This window comes from Polypterus senegalus, chromosome 2, assembly GCF_016835505.1.
Source record: "Polypterus senegalus isolate Bchr_013 chromosome 2, ASM1683550v1, whole genome shotgun sequence".
Lineage (NCBI taxonomy): Eukaryota > Metazoa > Chordata > Cladistia > Polypteriformes > Polypteridae > Polypterus > Polypterus senegalus.
Genome location: NC_053155.1, coordinates 321,304,811 through 321,324,364, shown reverse-complemented (window position 1 = coordinate 321,324,364; position 19,554 = coordinate 321,304,811). Strand labels below are relative to the sequence as shown.

General features: G+C 45.9%; 1 protein-coding gene across 3 annotated transcripts in view; it reads right to left on the bottom strand.

The window, feature by feature from the left end:
* Nucleotides 1-4,343: 4,343 nt before the first annotated feature.
* txlng (taxilin gamma) overlaps nucleotides 4,344-19,554 on the bottom strand; it is a 51,783-nt gene continuing 36,572 nt past the window's right edge. For all 3 annotated transcript variants that reach the window (XM_039745985.1, XM_039745987.1, XM_039745986.1), the window contains exons 5-10: nucleotides 19,051-19,245; nucleotides 17,733-17,852; nucleotides 13,237-13,311; nucleotides 10,983-11,075; nucleotides 9,649-9,744; nucleotides 4,344-6,123 (exon numbers count right to left, since the gene is read on the bottom strand). In XM_039745985.1, the coding sequence (XP_039601919.1) occupies nucleotides 5,818-6,123; nucleotides 9,649-9,744; nucleotides 10,983-11,075; nucleotides 13,237-13,311; nucleotides 17,733-17,852; nucleotides 19,051-19,245 (885 nt within the window). In that variant the 3' untranslated portion in view covers nucleotides 4,344-5,817. The remainder of the gene's footprint in view (nucleotides 6,124-9,648; nucleotides 9,745-10,982; nucleotides 11,076-13,236; nucleotides 13,312-17,732; nucleotides 17,853-19,050; nucleotides 19,246-19,554) is intronic.

The window sequence follows — 19,554 nt, the reverse complement described above, 5'->3', positions numbered from 1 at the left end:
AATCTCTTAGTGGGGAGACCTCTTGTGGTGCTGGCACAGCTGAAGCCTCTCCCATTGAGTGAAGCGACATCACGGGCTTAACTTGAGTCACAAGGTCCTGGCATTTTGGGGTCAAAGTGGCCAACACAAGCCGGCTTTGTCAAAAAGAAAGCGAAGCCCCTGGGCCCCGTTTGGGTGACAAAGTGCAGATCTACTGACCTGAGGAAAGGAAGCCGATGGGACTTACGAGGACATCAGCGAGGTGGCAGCAGGGCCCCCCTGTGGCTGTGGTTTGAGTGTCATAACTGACCTCGTTGTTCAATTTGATTTTCTTTCCTCAATGAGGTGACACGTTGATGTGTCACCATTTGAGGCGGCACCTCCGCTCCATTAAACAGGACAGCAGATGGCAGCCCCCCGCCTGTCCGCTCAGGAAGTTCTTGTCGACGCTTTGTTCTTCTTAAATTGGCCTTCCTGACCGGACCCTCGTGGCCTCAAAGCGCCGATCCTTCGCCTTCAAGCCGCTCTGCTCTGCAGTGGCTCACGTCATTGCCGACTGCGCTGGATTTTGTCAAATTCTTCTCAGGCCGTTGTGTGCCTGCAGACCAAAGTGGCGGCTCACCCACAGCGATGGCCTCCCAGCTCACAGCATTCGGCCTTCATCTGCTCCGCAAATGGACGCCTGAGGGCCGAGAGGCCAAACGTTCCTGTTGGGACAGGCGGCCTGTAGAAGACGACGTGAATTGTTGGGCAGCCGAATGTCTGCTTCATTCTGTGACATTTAAAAAAAAAAAAATTAACAACAGAGGGGTGGCAAAGCCAGCCAAGGGTCCAAGAAAAAGAAGAAATGGGCTGCAATGACAACCTGCAGCCAGCGGGGGCGCCAGCACTGACCTCGACAGTGGGCTCCACCCTCAGCCATGGTGTTCTTCTGCCCCTCTCGCTGCTGGTGCCCACCACACGGGCAAAAGCAACCAGCTGAGCGAGTGCCGACTCAACCAACGGCTGTCTGCCTATTTCAGCATTGAATGACAAGGTGACGAGGCCTGTGTGCAGGGTTGGTGACAGATGGCTGCAGTGTGGCAGTGGCACAGAATGACATGGATTTGGCCAATGGCCCCTTCACAGTGTGGTCGGACCCTCCACTTGTGCGCCAATCATTTCATTTCAATTCGTTTTCTCCACCCGAGGGCCCAGGATGACGACGTGAAAGCGGCACTGGAGGTGTTTGGTGTAACTGATGACAACCAAAAAGCTGAACGTGGCCTTTGACGCGAGGCACCTGCTCACCCTTAAGGTGGTCCGAGTCCACGTGGGCTCAAATCGACTCAAGGCCCACCACACCTGGCCATGAGCTCAAAGGACGTGCAGAGCCGCCGATACGTTTGTGTTATGCACCTCAATGCCAGTCATCGGTCTGATCCGCTTTGCCCACCTTGATGGTTCACATGCCCAAGTCAATTGTGAGCTCACTCTCCACCTGTAACGTCTGTGCCCACCGATTGGTTTGTCATTGGCACCATGGTGGGGAGTCGACTTCTGCTATTAAAATGGCGGCGCTCGTCACCAGCATACGTGTCATCAGCTGTTGAGGTCGAGAAGATGAAGTCCAATGGTGGCTTGTGATGGTGGGATGCCAGCTGTCACCGCCGTCACTCTCCGCCAGTCGATGCCGTGTGGTGTGCGTATGGACAAAACAAACTCGCGCCCTCTGCTCGGACCGTTCACATTCATGTCACACGGCCACAAATCGGACCCCCACCTCTATGAAAGGGACCCCAATCTGACTTGAAAAGCCCAGCAAACATCACATTTGTGAATGTGGCCCGAGGGGCAGCATGAGGTCACAGCCACAAGCTCCGGAGGGTCCTACAGGGAGAGCCGCCCCCATAATTGTTAAGCGGAGAGATATTTGGAACAAGCTGAACAAATCGGGCAGAAGGGCCTTAGTAAGAGAGATGACCAAGACCCCGATGGCCACTCTGGCTGAGCCCCAGAGAAACTTCCAGAAGGACCGCCGTCACTGCAGCACTCCAGTGGTCTGAGCTTTATGGCAGGGTGGCACCTAAAGGACATGCCAGCTGGGAGAAATGAGACGCTATACTCTGAAGAAACCAACCTTGATCTGTTTGGCGCCAGTGCTCCACGTCCAATGGAGGGGCACAGAGGGGGCAGTGCCAAGACCTCAGCCTGGACTCAACAGGGCAAAGCACACACAATGCTGGAGTGGCCCAGCTGGACCCCCCGATACGAGTCCAATCCAACATCTCTGGGGGGACCCAACAGTCGCCGACCAACCCGACAACACACTGTGGCTCCTTTAGGGTCTTATGTAGGGTCCCCATCTGCACCAGGGTCCCTGGGAGTGACAGCCACGTCAGGCTTGAGCTGCAGTCCTAACAGACCATTGGCACCCCCCTGCTGGCCCCATTAAAACACCACGAGGACAGCTGGGGGGGCAGAGCCACATTACAACATGACATTATGTGACACAAGTGGTGTGCCAGCATTCACATTTCAGAACGACGAGGGTCCAGTTGTAACACAACACACAAAATGTACCAAAGCCAGAAGAGCTGCCCACCCAGGAGGGGACACACAAACTGAACACATCCGCGGAGCCCACCTACTGTGTGTCATGTCCTTGCTGGTCGGTGGTCCTCCTCCTCCTCCTCCGGCTGCCCTTCACGTTTCTTCAGTTTGTCACCACCGCTCCCTTCCTTTCCTTGGCGGGCACACAGGACCACCAGACAAAGCTTCAGCACCCACCTGTGGTCTCCATGGCGAACCTGGGCGAGTGCCACTAACAAGGCATAGGAGCAGGACCACCACATGGGGCTCGGCTGTTTCTCATTAGAGTTGAGGGTCTGCTCCACCAGGTGTTAATATAGTGCCTTCCACCTGGGGGGCCGTCACCGTTTGTGACACAAGTTCAGGCCACACCAGCGTACCTCATGCTGCCCCTCGTCCTCCTTTGAGCACAGCAATGGAGATCTTCAGCTGCAGGCCAACGAGGGGCCAGAGTGACACATGGGCACCAGTTTTAAATAACAGCTAGAGGGGACCCCACCAGATGGAACTCCTGGGAAGGATGGTGTTCTTCTGGGTGGAGCAGGACTTCCGAATGTTGGCATCACTCAAGGGGGCACAACTGCAGCCGCCACCAGCACATCAACTCAACATCCCATCTTAACTCCTGTGGTGGGCTGTGGAAGTCTTGGCAGTGGATCTTCTTCCTCATCCTCTCCAACATTGGCCTGACTAGGACCTCACTGAGTGTCCTGAATGTGAACTGGTGGGCCAGAGTGTCTCCTTTAACATGTGACATGTAGGTGTTACAGGTGGCCTTGGTGCTCCTCAACCTGACTGCTTCCTCTTCCTCCTCACACAGCGTACACAGGACCCCCGAATGAGCCGAGCCATTCAGGTGGCCCCCACCACACCACTAGTAGTCAGCCATGACAAATAGTTTGGGGGTCCGCTCCACTCGTCTTCAGGCCATGAAGGCTGCAGCGATGGCAGCAAAGTCAGCTGTGAATTTGTGGTGACATCCAGCAGCCTCGTCAGGTCCACTCCAGTCCTCAGCTGGCAGAGACTCTTTGAAGTGTGAAGGTTTAATGGCCGCCACCTCTATGGGGTCTTTGACCTGCTGATGTCCCCTTGGCAGCGATGGACTGGCACTCCACCGGTCCCTTCTTCATGAAAGGCCATGCGTCCAGCTGGCTCTTCAGGGCTGGTCAGGGTGGCAATGTACATCTTCATGACATGGCAGCTGGGCTGTGCTGGTAGTGACCAAGGACTCCTCACTATGCCAAGGTAGGCTTGGGGTTGCTGGCCTTGCCAATGGAGGGTAAACCAAACAAGACGACCAGGTGTCTCAGAGTACGCAGGCACATGGCTGTGTGGCAGGAGACACATCTGGGCACACCATGCTGGGCGCTTTGTACGAGATGGTGCATTTTTTTAACTTCACCTCTCAATTTAAACATGCAAGAAGACCGCAGATGCCAAGTCAGTGGTGGTCATGAGGTGTCCCCCCTATTCTGACTTCTAAAGCCTGGTACAAGCTGAGTGAGGGGCAGAAATGGAGACGGCAAGTCGAGGAGAGAGGAGAAGCCCAAGTGAGCAGGCGGGTGAAGTGGCACACACAGAACTACAGAGGCCAACCTCTGACTGGGACATGGTGACAGTGTAAGGCCCCCCCCCCATTACCTGCACACTTGTGCCCACAAGACATCTTGGTGAAGCTGCTTCAGGACCCCAGCCAGCTCAGCTCAGCCCCCTCGGTTCATCACAGTTTGGGATCTCAGTGCCCTCCATGCCAGTCTGGTGCCCAAGTCCCATTAATGAAGGCTCACACGTGAAATTATTCAACATGTTTATATTTGTCATCTTCCTCATTTACAGATTAAAAGTAGACAAAGTTTCTGATGCTCATTAGTGGAAAAAAGAAAACCTACAAAATGGTTCATCGAAAAGCAGAACGACGAGCGATGACGACGAGGACATCCTACAGTCGGGTGGGTGGGTGGGTGGTTTTGGTCTGTTTTGTGTTTTTTTTTTATTTTATTTTTTTTTTTAATATAAACACAAGGTGGGCTTCTGTAAAAATAAAACTAACATGAAGAACCCCAATGCTGCGGGCCGGGTGGGAGTGGAGCTCTGCCTCGTCGCTCGTGCGCGGCCCCGTAGAGGTAGATAACTTGCATATCCTGAGAATCAAAGCGCAAGGGGTGCCAAGTGATGCCCGTCCAAACCCAGTGGGGCTCATCGGTGGTGCCTCCTGATGCACGTGGTGTGTTACCCTTGGCACCATGATGCCTAGTGGGGGGGTGGGGGGGGTAATGGGGGTCCGAGTCCGCGTGTATATTCACATGCAGCAGGAGTCACAGTCCAAGGAGGCGAAGAACGCCATACATTCAGGATATCACTGGGGTCACAAGACCACAGCTGGCCCAGGGGTGCCAATCTTCACCCACCGGCATCTACTGGGAGATCTCATGGCATCGACACTGGCGTCTATTGGTGTACCTTAAGGATTCAAAGATGCCCGCCCTGCAAGGGGAACATTTTAATGGCATTGAACAGAAAACAGCAGTGAAAGGCTGACAACAACAAAGCCACGCGGGCTGTCGGGACCCCCATGACCGAGAGCTGAAGGAGCCAATGACAACTGAATGGAGGTGCAAAACAAAAAGGCGGCAAAGGCCATGCCAGTCTGTCTATGCCTGGCTCGATGGCACCATACATACAATCTGCTGGACGACATGGCTGAAGAATGGCAGGTGAGCGAGGGAATGGAGCCAGTGTGTGTGTGCCAGTGCGAGTGTGTATGTGTGTGTGTGTGTGCCAGTGCGGGTACGAGCAGACAGACACACGCACAGCCCACCAGGTGGGTAAGACTCCGAGGGCGGAGACGTCAGAGTTTAAGATGTGCGGCTGCTTACGACAAGACGTGACGACACGGTGGCTGAATGTCACCAGTCCTGGGCGTGTGGCTCGACTGACCGAGAGGCCCACCCGGCAGCTCATCGCCTCTGCGCTCCGTTTGTCCCTCATGTTGGCACACGTCGTTCGGATGCTCCCAGAATTGGAATTTGGATTTTGAGTGAGGGAGGTGGGCACAAGAGTGGTGAGGTGTGTCTTTGGGGGGCCTGGCACAGCCATCGTGAACGACATGAAATTCAATACTTCTAACGAAAAAACAAAAACAAACAAACAGAGGTGGCAAAGAAAAACAACAAAAGTACAAAATCCTCACCACAAAGCCAAGAATTACCAGGAAGTGAGCAAATGATCATTGAACACAAAAACAGACGAAATCCGCAGCGCCGTCGCTCAGTTCACAGGATGAACCAACGGGACTAGGCCGTCGCTCCCGGGGATGCCCACCATGCCCGTTTCGGGTTGTATTCCTACGTCCTCGCCGGCCGAGTCGACGGCCTCGTCGGCGGTGTGCTCCGAGCTCGAGGTTTCGCCCGCGTGGTCGGCGGCTCCCGTCGTCTCCTCGGTGGACAGCTGGCCCTGTAAAACCTCCACCTTCTTGTTGAGGTCGTTGCGCTCCCTCTGTAACGCGCGGCACAGCTTCTCCAGGCGCTCCAGCTTGACCTGAAGGGCTTTGTGATTCTTGTCCCGCACCGTTTTCTACAAGCAGAGCACACGTCATTAGTGGCCGGCGACCAAAACCCGACGTCACCCGGCTGCGCGGTCGAGGAGAGGCTCCTGTCCCCTCCCTTCTGACCCCAGGGGTCTGCTTCCCAAATTGTACCCCTAATTGGCTTTGGTTTTTGCGTCCCTCCCTCCCTCCCTGCCTGCCTTGTGTTTTGTGCTCTTTTTGGATTCTTTCTAATAAATTCTTAAAGGATCTCCGCTTACTTTCTTAGGCCAGCGTTTGCTTATTTTAATACCAGGAGGAGCCCAAAAATAACCGGAATCGGTTTTAATCGTTTTTACTTCCTGAAACGTTGGCCTCCTTCGTGTGAACGACTGCACTCGCCCACTGGAATCACCGAAGACGAACGGCGTCCAAGGGAGGCCTGCAGCCATTTTTCTTTGACTTCCTCCACGGTACAAAACCGCTTTCCTCCGAGCTCCTTTTTTTTTTTTCATATGCGGGAACAAGAAAACGTTGCACGGAGCAAAGATCAGGTGGCAGAAGACAACAAAATTCAGGGCCCCGTCAATCCCCCGTCACAAAGAACAGCGAGTCTGCGTTCAATTTGATCATCTCTTAGTGGAAAACGGCTGCTGAAGCTGTGGTGACGCGTTTAGCTAGAGAGGAAGCTTCAAGTAAGACGCAGGTCTACGAGGGGTTTTCACGTTTCGTCACCCGATCTTTGCTTCGTGCGACTTTTTCTTGTTCCCGTATATGACAACAAACAGCTTGGAGGAAGTCAAACAAAAAATGGCTGCAGGAATTGGACGCCATTCCTCTTCGGTGATTCCAGAGGACGAGTGCAGTCGTTCACACGAAGGAGGCCAACGTTTCAGGAAGTAAAAACAATTAAAAACCGATTCCGGTTATTTTTGACATTTCCAGCCCCTTTGGCTTTGAGTTGGGGATGAGGCTGTCCAGGGTGGTGAGGCCTAAGGGTGTGGCACGGACCTCTGAGTGGTTAGCTGCCTGTTTTTGAGGCACCAGAGCCTCAAAAAAAAAATCATGGCAAATTAATGAATACCAGGATTATGAAAACAATAACTTGGGGACATTTAAGAGTATCACCACTTCTTCATTAGCACAAAGTACAGCGTGGGCACTGCCCTTCTACCAGTGGCACACAAGGCATGTTAACCAGCTAACGGTTCATCTGTGGCTCCACCAGCGCCGAGCTGACACCTCTGCAGACAAAAAGGCGTCCAAAGGGACATTCATTTCAGGCTTGTGACCACAAACTGAACCCAAAGTACACGGGATGGGTAAAATAAGGCAGCCATAAGCAAGCACTGGCTCTGGAATTAGAAGGGACCTTCACCCAGTCACCTCAGGTTACGGTTTCCATCAAAACTTGGCTACACTCACATCTCCTGTCAGCTGACGAGTCGTCTCTTGGCGGTGAGAAGCCACCCACTCTCTGTGGATTAAAAAGACCCCCTCAACTTTCTTTGGCCCAGGGGCTCCCCTCCATAGAGCCTTGGAGATGGACGCCCTGAACTGGCTCTAAGATCCACTCTGCCAAGCTAGTCTCTGTGCCAATGACTGGGCCCAGTCTGAGAAGACTGAAAAACTTCAAGTAGGGAACTTCAGCTCCTTACACAACTTGTGCCAGAAAGGTTACCACATGTCCCTATGAAGTTGTGGAGGGCACCTCAAAGACCCTAAGAGTGAGTGGAGGAAGGCAGCACCACACCACGGACAAAAGGACCATGTGGCAAAGGGAAAGAGTGCACGCCAACACAAGGAGAGTCCTCCACTTGAACCTGAAGCAGCTCCACACAACATCGTAAAACTGAATGTGTGCCAAGATAAACCGGAACTCCAAACAGCCAGTAAATAATGAAGCCAGACGGCCGTCTGTCCGTCTTACGTCACGCCTTCTCTGTCGATATCTACGCAGTTCTATTTCTACAGTCTCGGTGGTTATCAGTAAGTTGTACGGTTTCTTAAAGCGAGTGGGCGTTGGCGACTTTGATAGTCTAATGGCCAGAATCCCCCTACAGGAGAAGGTAAGGAAAATAAAGCAGGAGCCTCCACACAACTGGCACTGACTGACAAAGGCACACCTGATACCGCAGACAGTAATCCGCCATCAATTACATTTATTTGGTGCCCCTGGGTGGGCACGAAGCACAGATCCCTCATGCCTTTCCTACAAGTGGTCTTGATATTTTTCTAATAATATTTTAATATGGAAACCCTTTTTTTTTTTTTTAAACTTTATCATCATTTGTGAAACTTTGTTTTCAATTTACCAATGACACTCCCCGGCCACTTTATTAGGTACACCTCGCCAGTACTGGTTGGACCCCCTCTTGTGTCTTCAGAACTGCCGTAATTCTTGGGAGCGCAGATTTAAAAAGGTGCTGGCCACTCTCCTCAGGGATTCTGCTCCATACGGACATGAGAGCATCACGCAGATCTGTCAGCTGCACATCCATGATGTGAATCTCCTGCTCCACCACATCTCAGAGGTGCTCTGTTGGATTGAGATCTGCTGACTGTGGAGGGCACCCGAGTCCAGTGAGCTCTTCGTCATGTTCAACAAACCAGTTTGAGATGACTGGAGCTTCGTGACATGGCGTGTTAACCTGCTGGAAGGAGCCATCCGAAGATGGCGGTCATAAAGGGATGGACACGGTCAGTGACAATATTCAGGTAGGCTGTGGCATTTAAATAATGTTCAACTGGTACACTAAGAGAATATCCTGCACACCATTATACCAGCAGCAGCAGTCTGAACCGTTGGTACAAGGCAGGATGGACCCCTGCTTTCATGTTGCTGACCCAGCCATCTGAATGTCGCAGCAGAAATTGAGACTCGTCAGACCAGGTGACATTATTCCAATCTTCTGTTGTCCAATTCGGGTTGTGCTGTGCAAATTGTCACCTCAGTTGCCCGGTCTTAGCTGACAGGAGTGGCCCTCAGGGTGGTCTCCTGCTGCTGTAGCCCCCCACCTGCTTCAAGGTTTGACGTGTTGTAACGAGTGCTTATTTGAGTTCCTGTTGCCTTTCTATCAGCTCAGACCAGTCTGGCCATTCTCCTCTGACATCAACAAGGCCTTATTGCCCACAGACCTGCCACTCACGGATATTTTCCCTTTTTCGGGTGTGAAAATCCCAGTCGATTAGCAGTTTCTCAAATACTCCAAACCAGCCATGTCACATTCAGAGTCACTTCAGTCCCCTTTCTAATGCTGGGTTTGAACTTCAGCAGGTGGTCTTGACAAGCTCTACAGGCCGAAATGCACTGAGCTGCTGCCATGTGATTGGCTTATTAGAGAGTGACGTTAACAAGCAGCTGAACAGGTGTACCTAATGAAGTGGCTGGTGAGTGTATGTGCGCTGTATAGAGTAACAGACACACACCTTACAGGATTTTCCACCTGGCCATTCTGGTTTTACCAAGGACCACTAAAACGCTTACTTAGACACTCTGACCTTGGCTACAATAATGGACACCTTAAATGGAAACAGATCTGAAAAACTTTAATACAAAACGAGCAACGCCTTACCTCTTCTGCCATTTGCAAGAGAGCTTTGTTGTTATTTTCCCATTTTGTGCGCCAGACAGTTGTCTCTTTTTCAAGTTTCTTGATTTTTTTAGTCATCTGAAGAGCAAAAACAGAATTTTACAATAAAGAAACAAAGCAAGAACAATTCAACATTTATGCAAATCACTCATAAAACACAGGAAGCGCCCGCGTAAATCAGAAACAGAAGGTAAAACAAAACGAGGTGCAGTCAGAGAAGCCCTAGGCAGACCCCGTCCCTCATAAAGTTGGCTACTAAGGCTTGAAGAAAACAACTCCTGAGTTAGGCCCCTGTCACATGGTGCGACACTTCCAGCAATTTTCAGTCGTACCCCCTTATTGATTTATTTAGCCTTGGCCAGTCCGGGGACAGTCAGTCAGAGCCACCCCCATGACGGCCAGTAGTTTGAAATCCCCAATGACCTGGTCAGGGTGGTCTGTGATTCGCTCAGACAAAAATCAAACAAGTTTGCTCTTGTCTGAAGTCACAGGAGGCAGGCATGTGTGTGTGTGTGTGTGTGAAGAGATGGAAGTGCAGTGCATACAATGAGGCTGCAAGGAAAACATGAAGAAAGCCTCGTCTGTCTGGTGTCCCATGTCTTTCCTACCATGACAGGGGGGAAAAACCAAAAGGATGAGATGGGGGAAAAACTCGTCATACCTGAACAAAGGTCATAACATTGCTGCCTTCTAACAGCCAGTTTACAGTGCCAAAGTCACAATCATTTGGAGATTTCAATTTGTATAATATTGTTACCCTCGGAGATCCCTAGTCATACAATTTCAATTTTTCAAACCAACAATCTGTCTAATTCTACAATTAATAAGCAAGTTAATCTTATTCTATCAACACACGACAAACTTGGACTTGACGGAGTTGCAAAGCACAGGGGTCAGGAGACGAGCAGAATTTATGGGAATGAAGCTGTAAAATCCTCAACTGTGGTGCTTGACAAGTGGCACAGGACGTGTGTGAAGACCTGCAGGAAAATACAGGCCCACAGTGCAATATTCAGATGGCTGTGTTGGAAGTCTTCTGTAGATTGGCTTAAGTCCACCAATTCCCCGTAGGCCCAAGTGGGCTTTACTTCATTCTGGTCAGATGTCAGTGGCACACAAAGCATTCTCAGCTAAAAGCTGCGGGAGAGTTGCAAAAAAAAAAACAACAAACAGTTCCTCTCTCCTCAGAGCTCCAGAAAGTGGACACCCCACAGTAAGTTAATTCAATTCCACAAATGCTATTCCATAATTTATTAGTGTAGGTGTAGCAACGTACAATTTTACACACCAGTTGAATTAGAAACACAAATACAAACCTTTTCCATTTCTTGCCTGAAGGTGGTGAAAACTTCATTGCTTTTTGCCAATGTTGTCTGGAACTCTTCAAACTTATCCATATATAGGGATAGCTAATAAAATAAAAAGTGCAGCTCCGTTACTAGTTTACTAATCACATTCCAATGACAATTAAAACAAGATGCCCATACTATGCATGTGGCGGTCCCATATTCAGATTTGGACAATCCACTTAAACAGCCGTTTCTGCTGCACTGTAACCCACTTTGGAAACCGAGTGAAAAACATTTTTTAAAAATGTCACTCAGCCGCCACAGGACACGTTCACTTCAAACTACAGTGTAATGTTTAGCAACTGGTTCTAAATCCTTTGCAGACAAAGTCAACCCTACGACCAGCTACCATCACTGAACTACTGGTTTGTGACGTTCTGAAGGCTGACTTGACACGATGCTTTTGTCCCAATTCCCTGGTGGTACTAACAGTGCAGCATTCTGGGTCAGAGGTAAACAAGAAGTTGCTCACCACCAACGTTATGATGTTGTTATTGTCCAGGTCTCAACACAAAAGCTGTTATTTCACAATGAAATGGTATGCTTAGAATCCATTACCGCCATACTTTATCTTTGTCTCTCCACTCCACATCTGTGTTGGCTCACAACTGTACTTTAAATAAATATTAATCTCTTTTTTCTATTTGTTTCCTTTAGCAGTTTCTTGTGTGGCCTTCAGTTTTCTACAAACAGCTGATTATCAGAACTTAGTCTCACAGCAGTCAGGCACACCTGTATAACGTGTGTATGTCTGCAGTCAACCATTAATGAATTGTGTGGCAACAATCAGAAGGCACAGCGAGTGTCGCATTTCTCAACCAATCCAAGGCTTTGTGAAGGCGGCCCTCAAAGCAGGGGCTGTGATACTGAACTGCAGAGACTGGGGCCGACAGCCAGCCAGCCAGCTTCTGTTTATGGGACGACCCCCCCCACCTGACATATAAGTGTGTCCTTCAGTTACCTTGAGCTACTGAGCTCCCGAGTTCATAGTTAGCTTTGTCTTTCTCTCAGCATCAAGTCGTACATTCTGCATCTTTTGCGCTCTTCCTGAAAGTGCAGCAGCAGTTTAAAATGCACAGACTGGAGAAATTGGGATGGGTGTTTTAGAAGAAGCCCTAGAGGTACAGCCTTTGCAGCACAGGATTCCACTAGTATTTACTACTCACTTTTTAACGGCGTGTCCGCAGACGTGCACTCTCATTTGAGAATCACGTCTGGCCCCATTGACCTCTGCACTGGGGATTTTGCGGATGATTTTAACACCAGTTATGTAGAAGCTCTGACTTACCATTAGACATATACAGTCGATCAGATATCATCAGGGTCTACCATTCACATTTAGCCAGTGAGCGTTAAAGAAAGGCTCCGACGTCAGAATAGAGCGACTTTGTCTTCAAAGGCACACAATTTCACTTTTTTTTTTTTTAACAATGAATTAAATTACACAACTGTTTCCCTAACACTTTACATGATGACGTCTCTCATCCATGCTCAGGATTTTCCATTCATTTTTTCTTTTTTGACTTCTACAAATAAGAGATTTTGGATTCCGCTTCCTACACTTCTGATGCGTCTCCATCTGCTGCACATTCGGAGGCATCTCAGTTGCTGCCAACTAAAACTGTCAGTGGTGTGGCTCTTTTTCAATATACTCAATTTTATTATTCCATTGTCCTAGCCTGGCTTAGACCAAATTTTTCTTTTCTTTCAGTTTCTAAATCGCTTTCTTTATTCATAAACAGTTCTCTGTTCTTCATGTTGGATTAGGCCTTCTGACTTCCCATGGATGAGCCACTAGAGCCGCTCTGTATTTACACAGGAAAACGCAGGAGCAAAAAGAAATAGCCGACACCGGACTATCCCAATGATTATGGAGGTAGGAAGCACAATTTAAACATAAAAAATATTCACAGAAATAAGCAGCAATGTGAAATGATATATTTTGTATTGTTTTCAGTGTTAAATGATTCTGTACAAGGCAAAAGAGTTTTGTCCGTCCTCAAGATTGCATAAAGTTGTTAACAGGCAGGCAAAGCTAACAAACCCAACATTTATGACATTTATCCCTTAAAATAAGGACTTTGTGCCTTGAAACTATAAATACAGGCTACACAGGTCAGATCCTCATTACAGAGGATCATGGGACAGCAGGGAGCATAAGCAGCCTCTCAAGACATTACATCAATGTTTGTATTAAATGGTTTAAGACAAACGTCCTCACCTGCTGCTTCAGCTGAGACTCCTGCTCCTTCATCAGTTCACATTTGTGTCTTGATTCAGTAGCCTCTTTCAAAAGCTAAAATGACAAAATACCCGAGTTGAGGGATAATCTGGAATTCAATAAAGAGTTTAACAAACACACAATGCTGTCAGTGACCTTGAATAAAGGCGTCAGGGGGAGTACCAGAGGCAGTGACGCCATGACCGATTGAGCTTTACGGTGATTTAGTTGAAGTTCTCCCTAACATGGGATATCACGGTACTCGAGGAATCACAAGCGTCATTTTGTTCCTGAACTCCCTGTGAACAGTGTGGTCAACAGTCCGATTTTAGGAGAAAGTGAAGGCAGAAATAAACGGAGAAAAGGGAATTGGAGAAGTCTTACTGCGCATGGGCAGGAACAGCAGCAGGGTGTCAGAAAATGAAATGAAAAAAGAACAAGTTCAGGCCTTTTTAATTTGTTCTGTAATTAACACGGAGACTCCTTGTCCGAGTGTGGGCGCAGAGCGAGTGACTGAGTGAGTGAGTTTAGTTCAGCAGTTCGTATTTTTTATTAGAGAAGGAACAGAAGAAGAAGAAGAATTTGCCTTCGTTGTGTAATAAAGACAGTGAGTGGCCTTTATTGGTTTTTTTAGGTGTAAACGCATTAAGCACACTAGTCTTGTTGCTTCTTGATACAATTCTAATACTTTTTTTGTGTATTTATGAAAAGCTATTTTATTTTCTTTTAAAATGTGTATTATTGATATAGACTTTTATAAGTTTTATTATTTTAAACAGTATGTTTTAAAGAGATTAAGCCTGCAGAATTTCGTTTTGTTAATAAAAAATCCTTCTATATAAAAGCGGTCGGGATTGTCCTTCCGTCCTGTGAGTGCTACGCAGGCGCGGAGTTTCACACACGCCCGGTCCATTTTGCAATGCACGATGGGATTTGTAGTTTCGTTTTTCCAGGTAAAAGAAGATTTTCTACTCCAGGCTGTGCGATATCTTCTTCTTCTGTCTTACTATATAAAAGTGGTCGGGATTGTCCTTCCGTCCCGTGAGTGGAAAGCGTAGCGGGATTATCCGCTTATCACAGACTTACTACTTGCAGCTTGCGGTACGAAGCGACATGATGTGAGCAGAGTTCTGGTGCGGCCATTGTTAGACAAAATGATGTCTCTGGAAATAATTAATGTTGATGGAGTACAAATGCCTCACCGCGTAGTAAATATCAGGGGTTCAAAAGGCGACCTCAATATAGAAAAAAAGTTTCAATTTCATCACAAAAATAACAGAAACTACGAGTATTAAAGTAATTCCGCTCAAATGCAATATAACCAAATTAATATCAAATTGATCTACATATTGAATTGCCTTAAGAAGTGGTCAACTTAAAAGGCGGGTCAGCCTAGTAAACGGCTAATTCATGTGGACTGCAGTATAATTAATTATACAAATACCACATCAATACACAGCATAAGGTGGCCGACTATGCAGTAGCTTAGTGTTAAGAAAAAAAATGTAATGATAAAGAAACCAAATTGAACGATTTTAGCAAATGAAATTGGTGATCGAAATGCCTTATTGGAGTACCCTGATACAGAGCCATGGCTAACCCAGGGGTGCCAACTTTTAACTGCAGGGACCAAATGACAGAAGTTATTGGCTGGCATTTCAGGACAAAACACTAAAATAATTCTTTGCATTGATCTCAAACATTTTGTTATACAGTAGCATGCAAAAGATGGTGCCCCCTTGCTTAAAATGTCTGTTACTAGTGAATAGTTATGTGAACAGAAGTCGAACACGTCACTAAAAAACATATCAAGTTAAAGATGACATTTCTTTTCAGCGTTTTAAATGTAACATTAGTGAATTGTTTTTTTTTTTTTGTACAACTGTACAGTGAAAACAGGAAAGGAGCATCATGCAAAAGTTTGGGCACCCCAAGATATTTGAGGTCTCAGCTAGTTTTTCCGCCGCAGTGTCAGACCTTCATCAGCGCATTAGGACTGCAGTTTATCACATTCATCGTTAGGAAACCCCAGGTGATGCAAATGTCAAAGCTAGCTAAATTCTCAGACTCCAAACTTTGTCCCAACAATCGGCAGCCATGGGCTCCTCTAAGCAGCTGCCTAGCACTCCGAAAAATAAAAGAACTGCCGCTTAACAAGCAAGAGAAGGTGACAGCAAAGCATTTTCCAGTCGACACCTCAACAAATATGACCTTCATGGTAGAGTCAGCAGAAGAAAACCTTTACTGTATCCTAGCCACAAAATTCAGGGCTTTAATTTGCAAATGAACATCTAAACCAGCCTGATGCATTTTGGAAACAAGTCCTGTGGTCTGATGAAGTCAAAATAGAACTTTCTGGCCACAATGTGCAAAGGTATGTTAGGTGAAATAAAGGCCAAATTCCAGTAAAAGAACGCGTCTCTGACTATTAAGCATGGCGGTGGATCAGGCTTTAAGCTTGTTTTACAGCCAGTGGCACATGTCATTGGAAGAGGGAAAAATGGATTCAAATAAATACCAGCAAACTCTGGAAGCAAATCCCACACAATCTGAAAAAGTTGGACGGGTCCTGCAACAAGAGAACGACCCGAAACACACCTCCAAATCTACAAAGGAATACCTCAAGCGGTGCAAGCTGACGGTTTTGCCACGGCCCTCACAGACCCACGACCTAAACATAATTGAAAATGTGTGCAGACCTCAAAAGAGCGGTACATGCAAGAAAACCCATGAATCCTGCAGAATTAAGACGCCTTTGCAAGGACGAATGGGCAGAAAGACCACAAGAAAGAAGTGAAAGACTCTTAGCTGGCTACAAAAGGCGTCGCATAAGGGGGCAAGTGCTGAGCATGTCGGGGGCCCAAACTTTTACTTCAGGCCCTTTTCATTTTTTTTTTTGGTATTTTGTACCTGTGAATGACAGAAATAAAACCGCAATCTTGCTTAAAATATTAAAGAAATGTGTCATCTTGAGCTTTCTGCCTCTTGGTGATCAGTTCATCTTCTGCTCACTTAGGGATTCACAGTAACAGATGTTGTAAAGCAAGGGGGGCACTGTCATACATTCAAGGAGACGCACGACATGTTTATGGCTGACAGAATGCCTAGTGGGGGCTGGCTGGTCTTTTGACCCCCTAGGATCCCCTTCAGATTTTGCGCTTTTTTTTTTTCTGCAGCTTTTTTATTTTTCTGTCCAACCTGGCCATCAGATCTTAACATTGTAAATCTTTTGTATAGTACTTCACCATTATTCTTCTTACCTAAATTTCATTTGTTTTTCTTTGCATGTAACTACGTCTTTGAGCACATCCTTTATATGAAAATATGCAACAGAAATAAATGTTGTTGTTAATGAAGGGCTGAAAGCAGCTTTAAATGGGCTCTGATGCACTATTATAGTTTAAAAATCTACTAAAACTGATCAGCGAGCAATTACTTCAGTCATCAGCAGTTTAGACTGACTTAGGTGGTCTACCACAAGAAACGGCTTTAAGCACATATTTACTGTGGAGGTCTAAACGACATTTTGTAATTTAACTTTTCAGACAGGTTAACAAGTTCATGTCTTCAAGTTAACAGCATATTCTGCTCTTTGCTTAGAGTACAGTTATAAAAGTTGATCAGACAACACACCATTGTGTAGCTGGTCACAACAATACAGAATCGAGCAGCTGAAACTGGTTTTTTTTTTAACTCTTTGAGGGCTGAATATTTTTTCTAGTTTTCTGAAAGGCACACAAAGCAATGGTTTCACACAAATCAGAATAAAAGGTTTTTGCTGGAAAAGGAAAAATATTTAATATATGAGGGCCATCACCTATTATCACTTTGTGCTTAATTTTGATCGATACACTTATCATTGCACAGGTGCAGGAAATATCACAAAACCTTTATAAACTTACCATACATACAAAACTGAAGATTGATTTTAAAATTTGGACTTTTATTATAGTAGTTAGTGTGTGTGTGTGTGTGTGTTTTGTGGTTCTTTAGAATATTAAAAACAAAATTGTGTTAACACCTACACCTCTTACAAACTTGCAAACAGAAGTCAACATCTACTGGCATGGTAAAGAGTCACTCTTGTCTCTACTTAAGACTTCAGTTATTGTGGGTGGAAACTTAACTAAAGGGTAATGCTGGTTCAGCAAACTAGAGTATAGGACAGTAACGTAGCTTGACATTCGCCATATCGGACATTTACAGGATAAGCATGTAGGCTCATTAACGGCAGATACAATTGAAGACACAGCGGCCATCTCAAGCAAAAAATAATGGTGATACATGTGTGCTAGATAAGAACACTTTTACAACATATTGCTAAACTAGTGTTAACATTACATAAAGCGGACTCTTTGTACAAACTCAGCGTGTTCATTTTTTCAGGCACTTAGCCTGGTTTCAAGTCTTTCTTACCAGGGGTTCAGTACTGTATATATATATATCATATCTCTCGAAGAAGAATTCTGAGGATTACAGCATGTTTGAGTACTCACAAAATCTCGCTCCCTCTGATGTTTCTCTTCTGCCTCCTTCATTAGCTCTGCAGTTCTCTGTAGTTTGGCGTCAACCAACTGCTGCTGCAGCTCCTTGTGTTTAAACACCTTGTCAATGTGCTGTGGGAAAAGTTCAACAACATGAAGAGAGTCAGAAGAAGGTATACAGTAGTGTCGCGGAAAGCTTCTGAAGAAAATATATACATATACAAATATATATACACACACACACACACACACACACAAATGGGTAGTGAAAAGAATTCCCCACTTCAAAATATTCCCTTTTTTTGCTTTACAGCCTTTACTGTAGATGTGATGTCTTTCACTTGGATGTTAAAGGTGGCATTGAGTAAGTAAAGCTGGGAAGAAATATTAGTTTGTGTGTTTATATTTAAGGCTGTAAAGCAAAAAAATAGGAATGGGAATATTTCAAGCGGGTGATTCCTTTCTATACCCTGTGTGTGTGAGATATTATATATATATATATATATATATATATATATATATATATATATATATATGTACTGTAAAAGGAATAATGTGGGGGGGCGGAGTATACATCCTTGAGGGGGACCTGTGCTAATATGGAGACAGTCCGAGAGGTGGGAGCCCACACAAACGTATTGTTTCCAGTTTATCAAAGAACTATAAATCCATTGATAGAAGGAAGAATTCAGAGAAGTCTGTAGAAGTTTAATTAACAGCAGCTCAGGGACAATGGTGTAAAAAGCTGAAGTCAACAAACGGTATTGTGGATCATGTGCTGTTCTCCATCAAACACAGTGTAGATAAACCAAAGCTGTTTCACTGCACACTTTTATTTTGTGGAGACAATAACCCTAAAATGAGAAAGTGCCAATAATGTTAACCACAACAGGTCAGGACTCCCTCCTATTCTTGACATTGTCAGTCCTATCACAGGATGCAATCACACACACACACACACTAACAGAATACTTCATGAGCTCTGCCCCACAGCAACACTCATAAAAATATCTGAATACTAAACTAATTAATGAAATTTTCATTCCAAATACTCAAAGGTAAAAAAACAAAAACAGTGTGTGTGTGTGTTCCCTACAGATTTTATTTTTTATTTTTTCTCCAGCCGTCTGGAGTTTTTTCTGTCCCCCCTGGCTATTGAACCTTACTCTTATTCGATGTTAATTAATGTTGACTTATTTTATTTTTGTGTCTTTTATTTTTCTATTCTTTATTATGTAAAGCACTTTGAGCTACTGTTTGTATGAAAATGTGCTATAGAAATAAATGTTGTTGTGTGTGTGTGTGTGTGTAGGGGGATTCTGTTACTCACTTCTTCTCGAAGCTCGTATTGCTCGATCAGTTTCTTCAACTTCTCGGCCAGTTCAATGTTCTCTTGGCGCAGCTTGGTGTTGTGAATGTTATGCTGTTCCATCTGCGCTTGAATTTCATTCAGTGTCATTTGGAAATGAGCAGTTGCCTCCTTGCGTCTTTCTTCATCCTCACGAGCCCGCTGCATATTCTCTTCCTTTTTAAAACATTCAATATTTTCAACATTAACTATTTAACATATTCAAGAGGCTGACAATTATGGAAAATAAAATTTACATTTATGTCACCAAGATAAATGTGTACCTCAGCAAGTAGAAGAAGTTATGGTGGCATACAGATAGACAACATGTCGTCACATTTTGGCTTGTGTGTGTGTATGTATGTGTATATATATATATATATATATATATATATATATATTAATTATATATAGGGGTAATGGGGGGGTTTGAAGCACCCAATTTACAATGTGCCTCCTGAAGCAGAGTGTGACCCAAAGGATCCA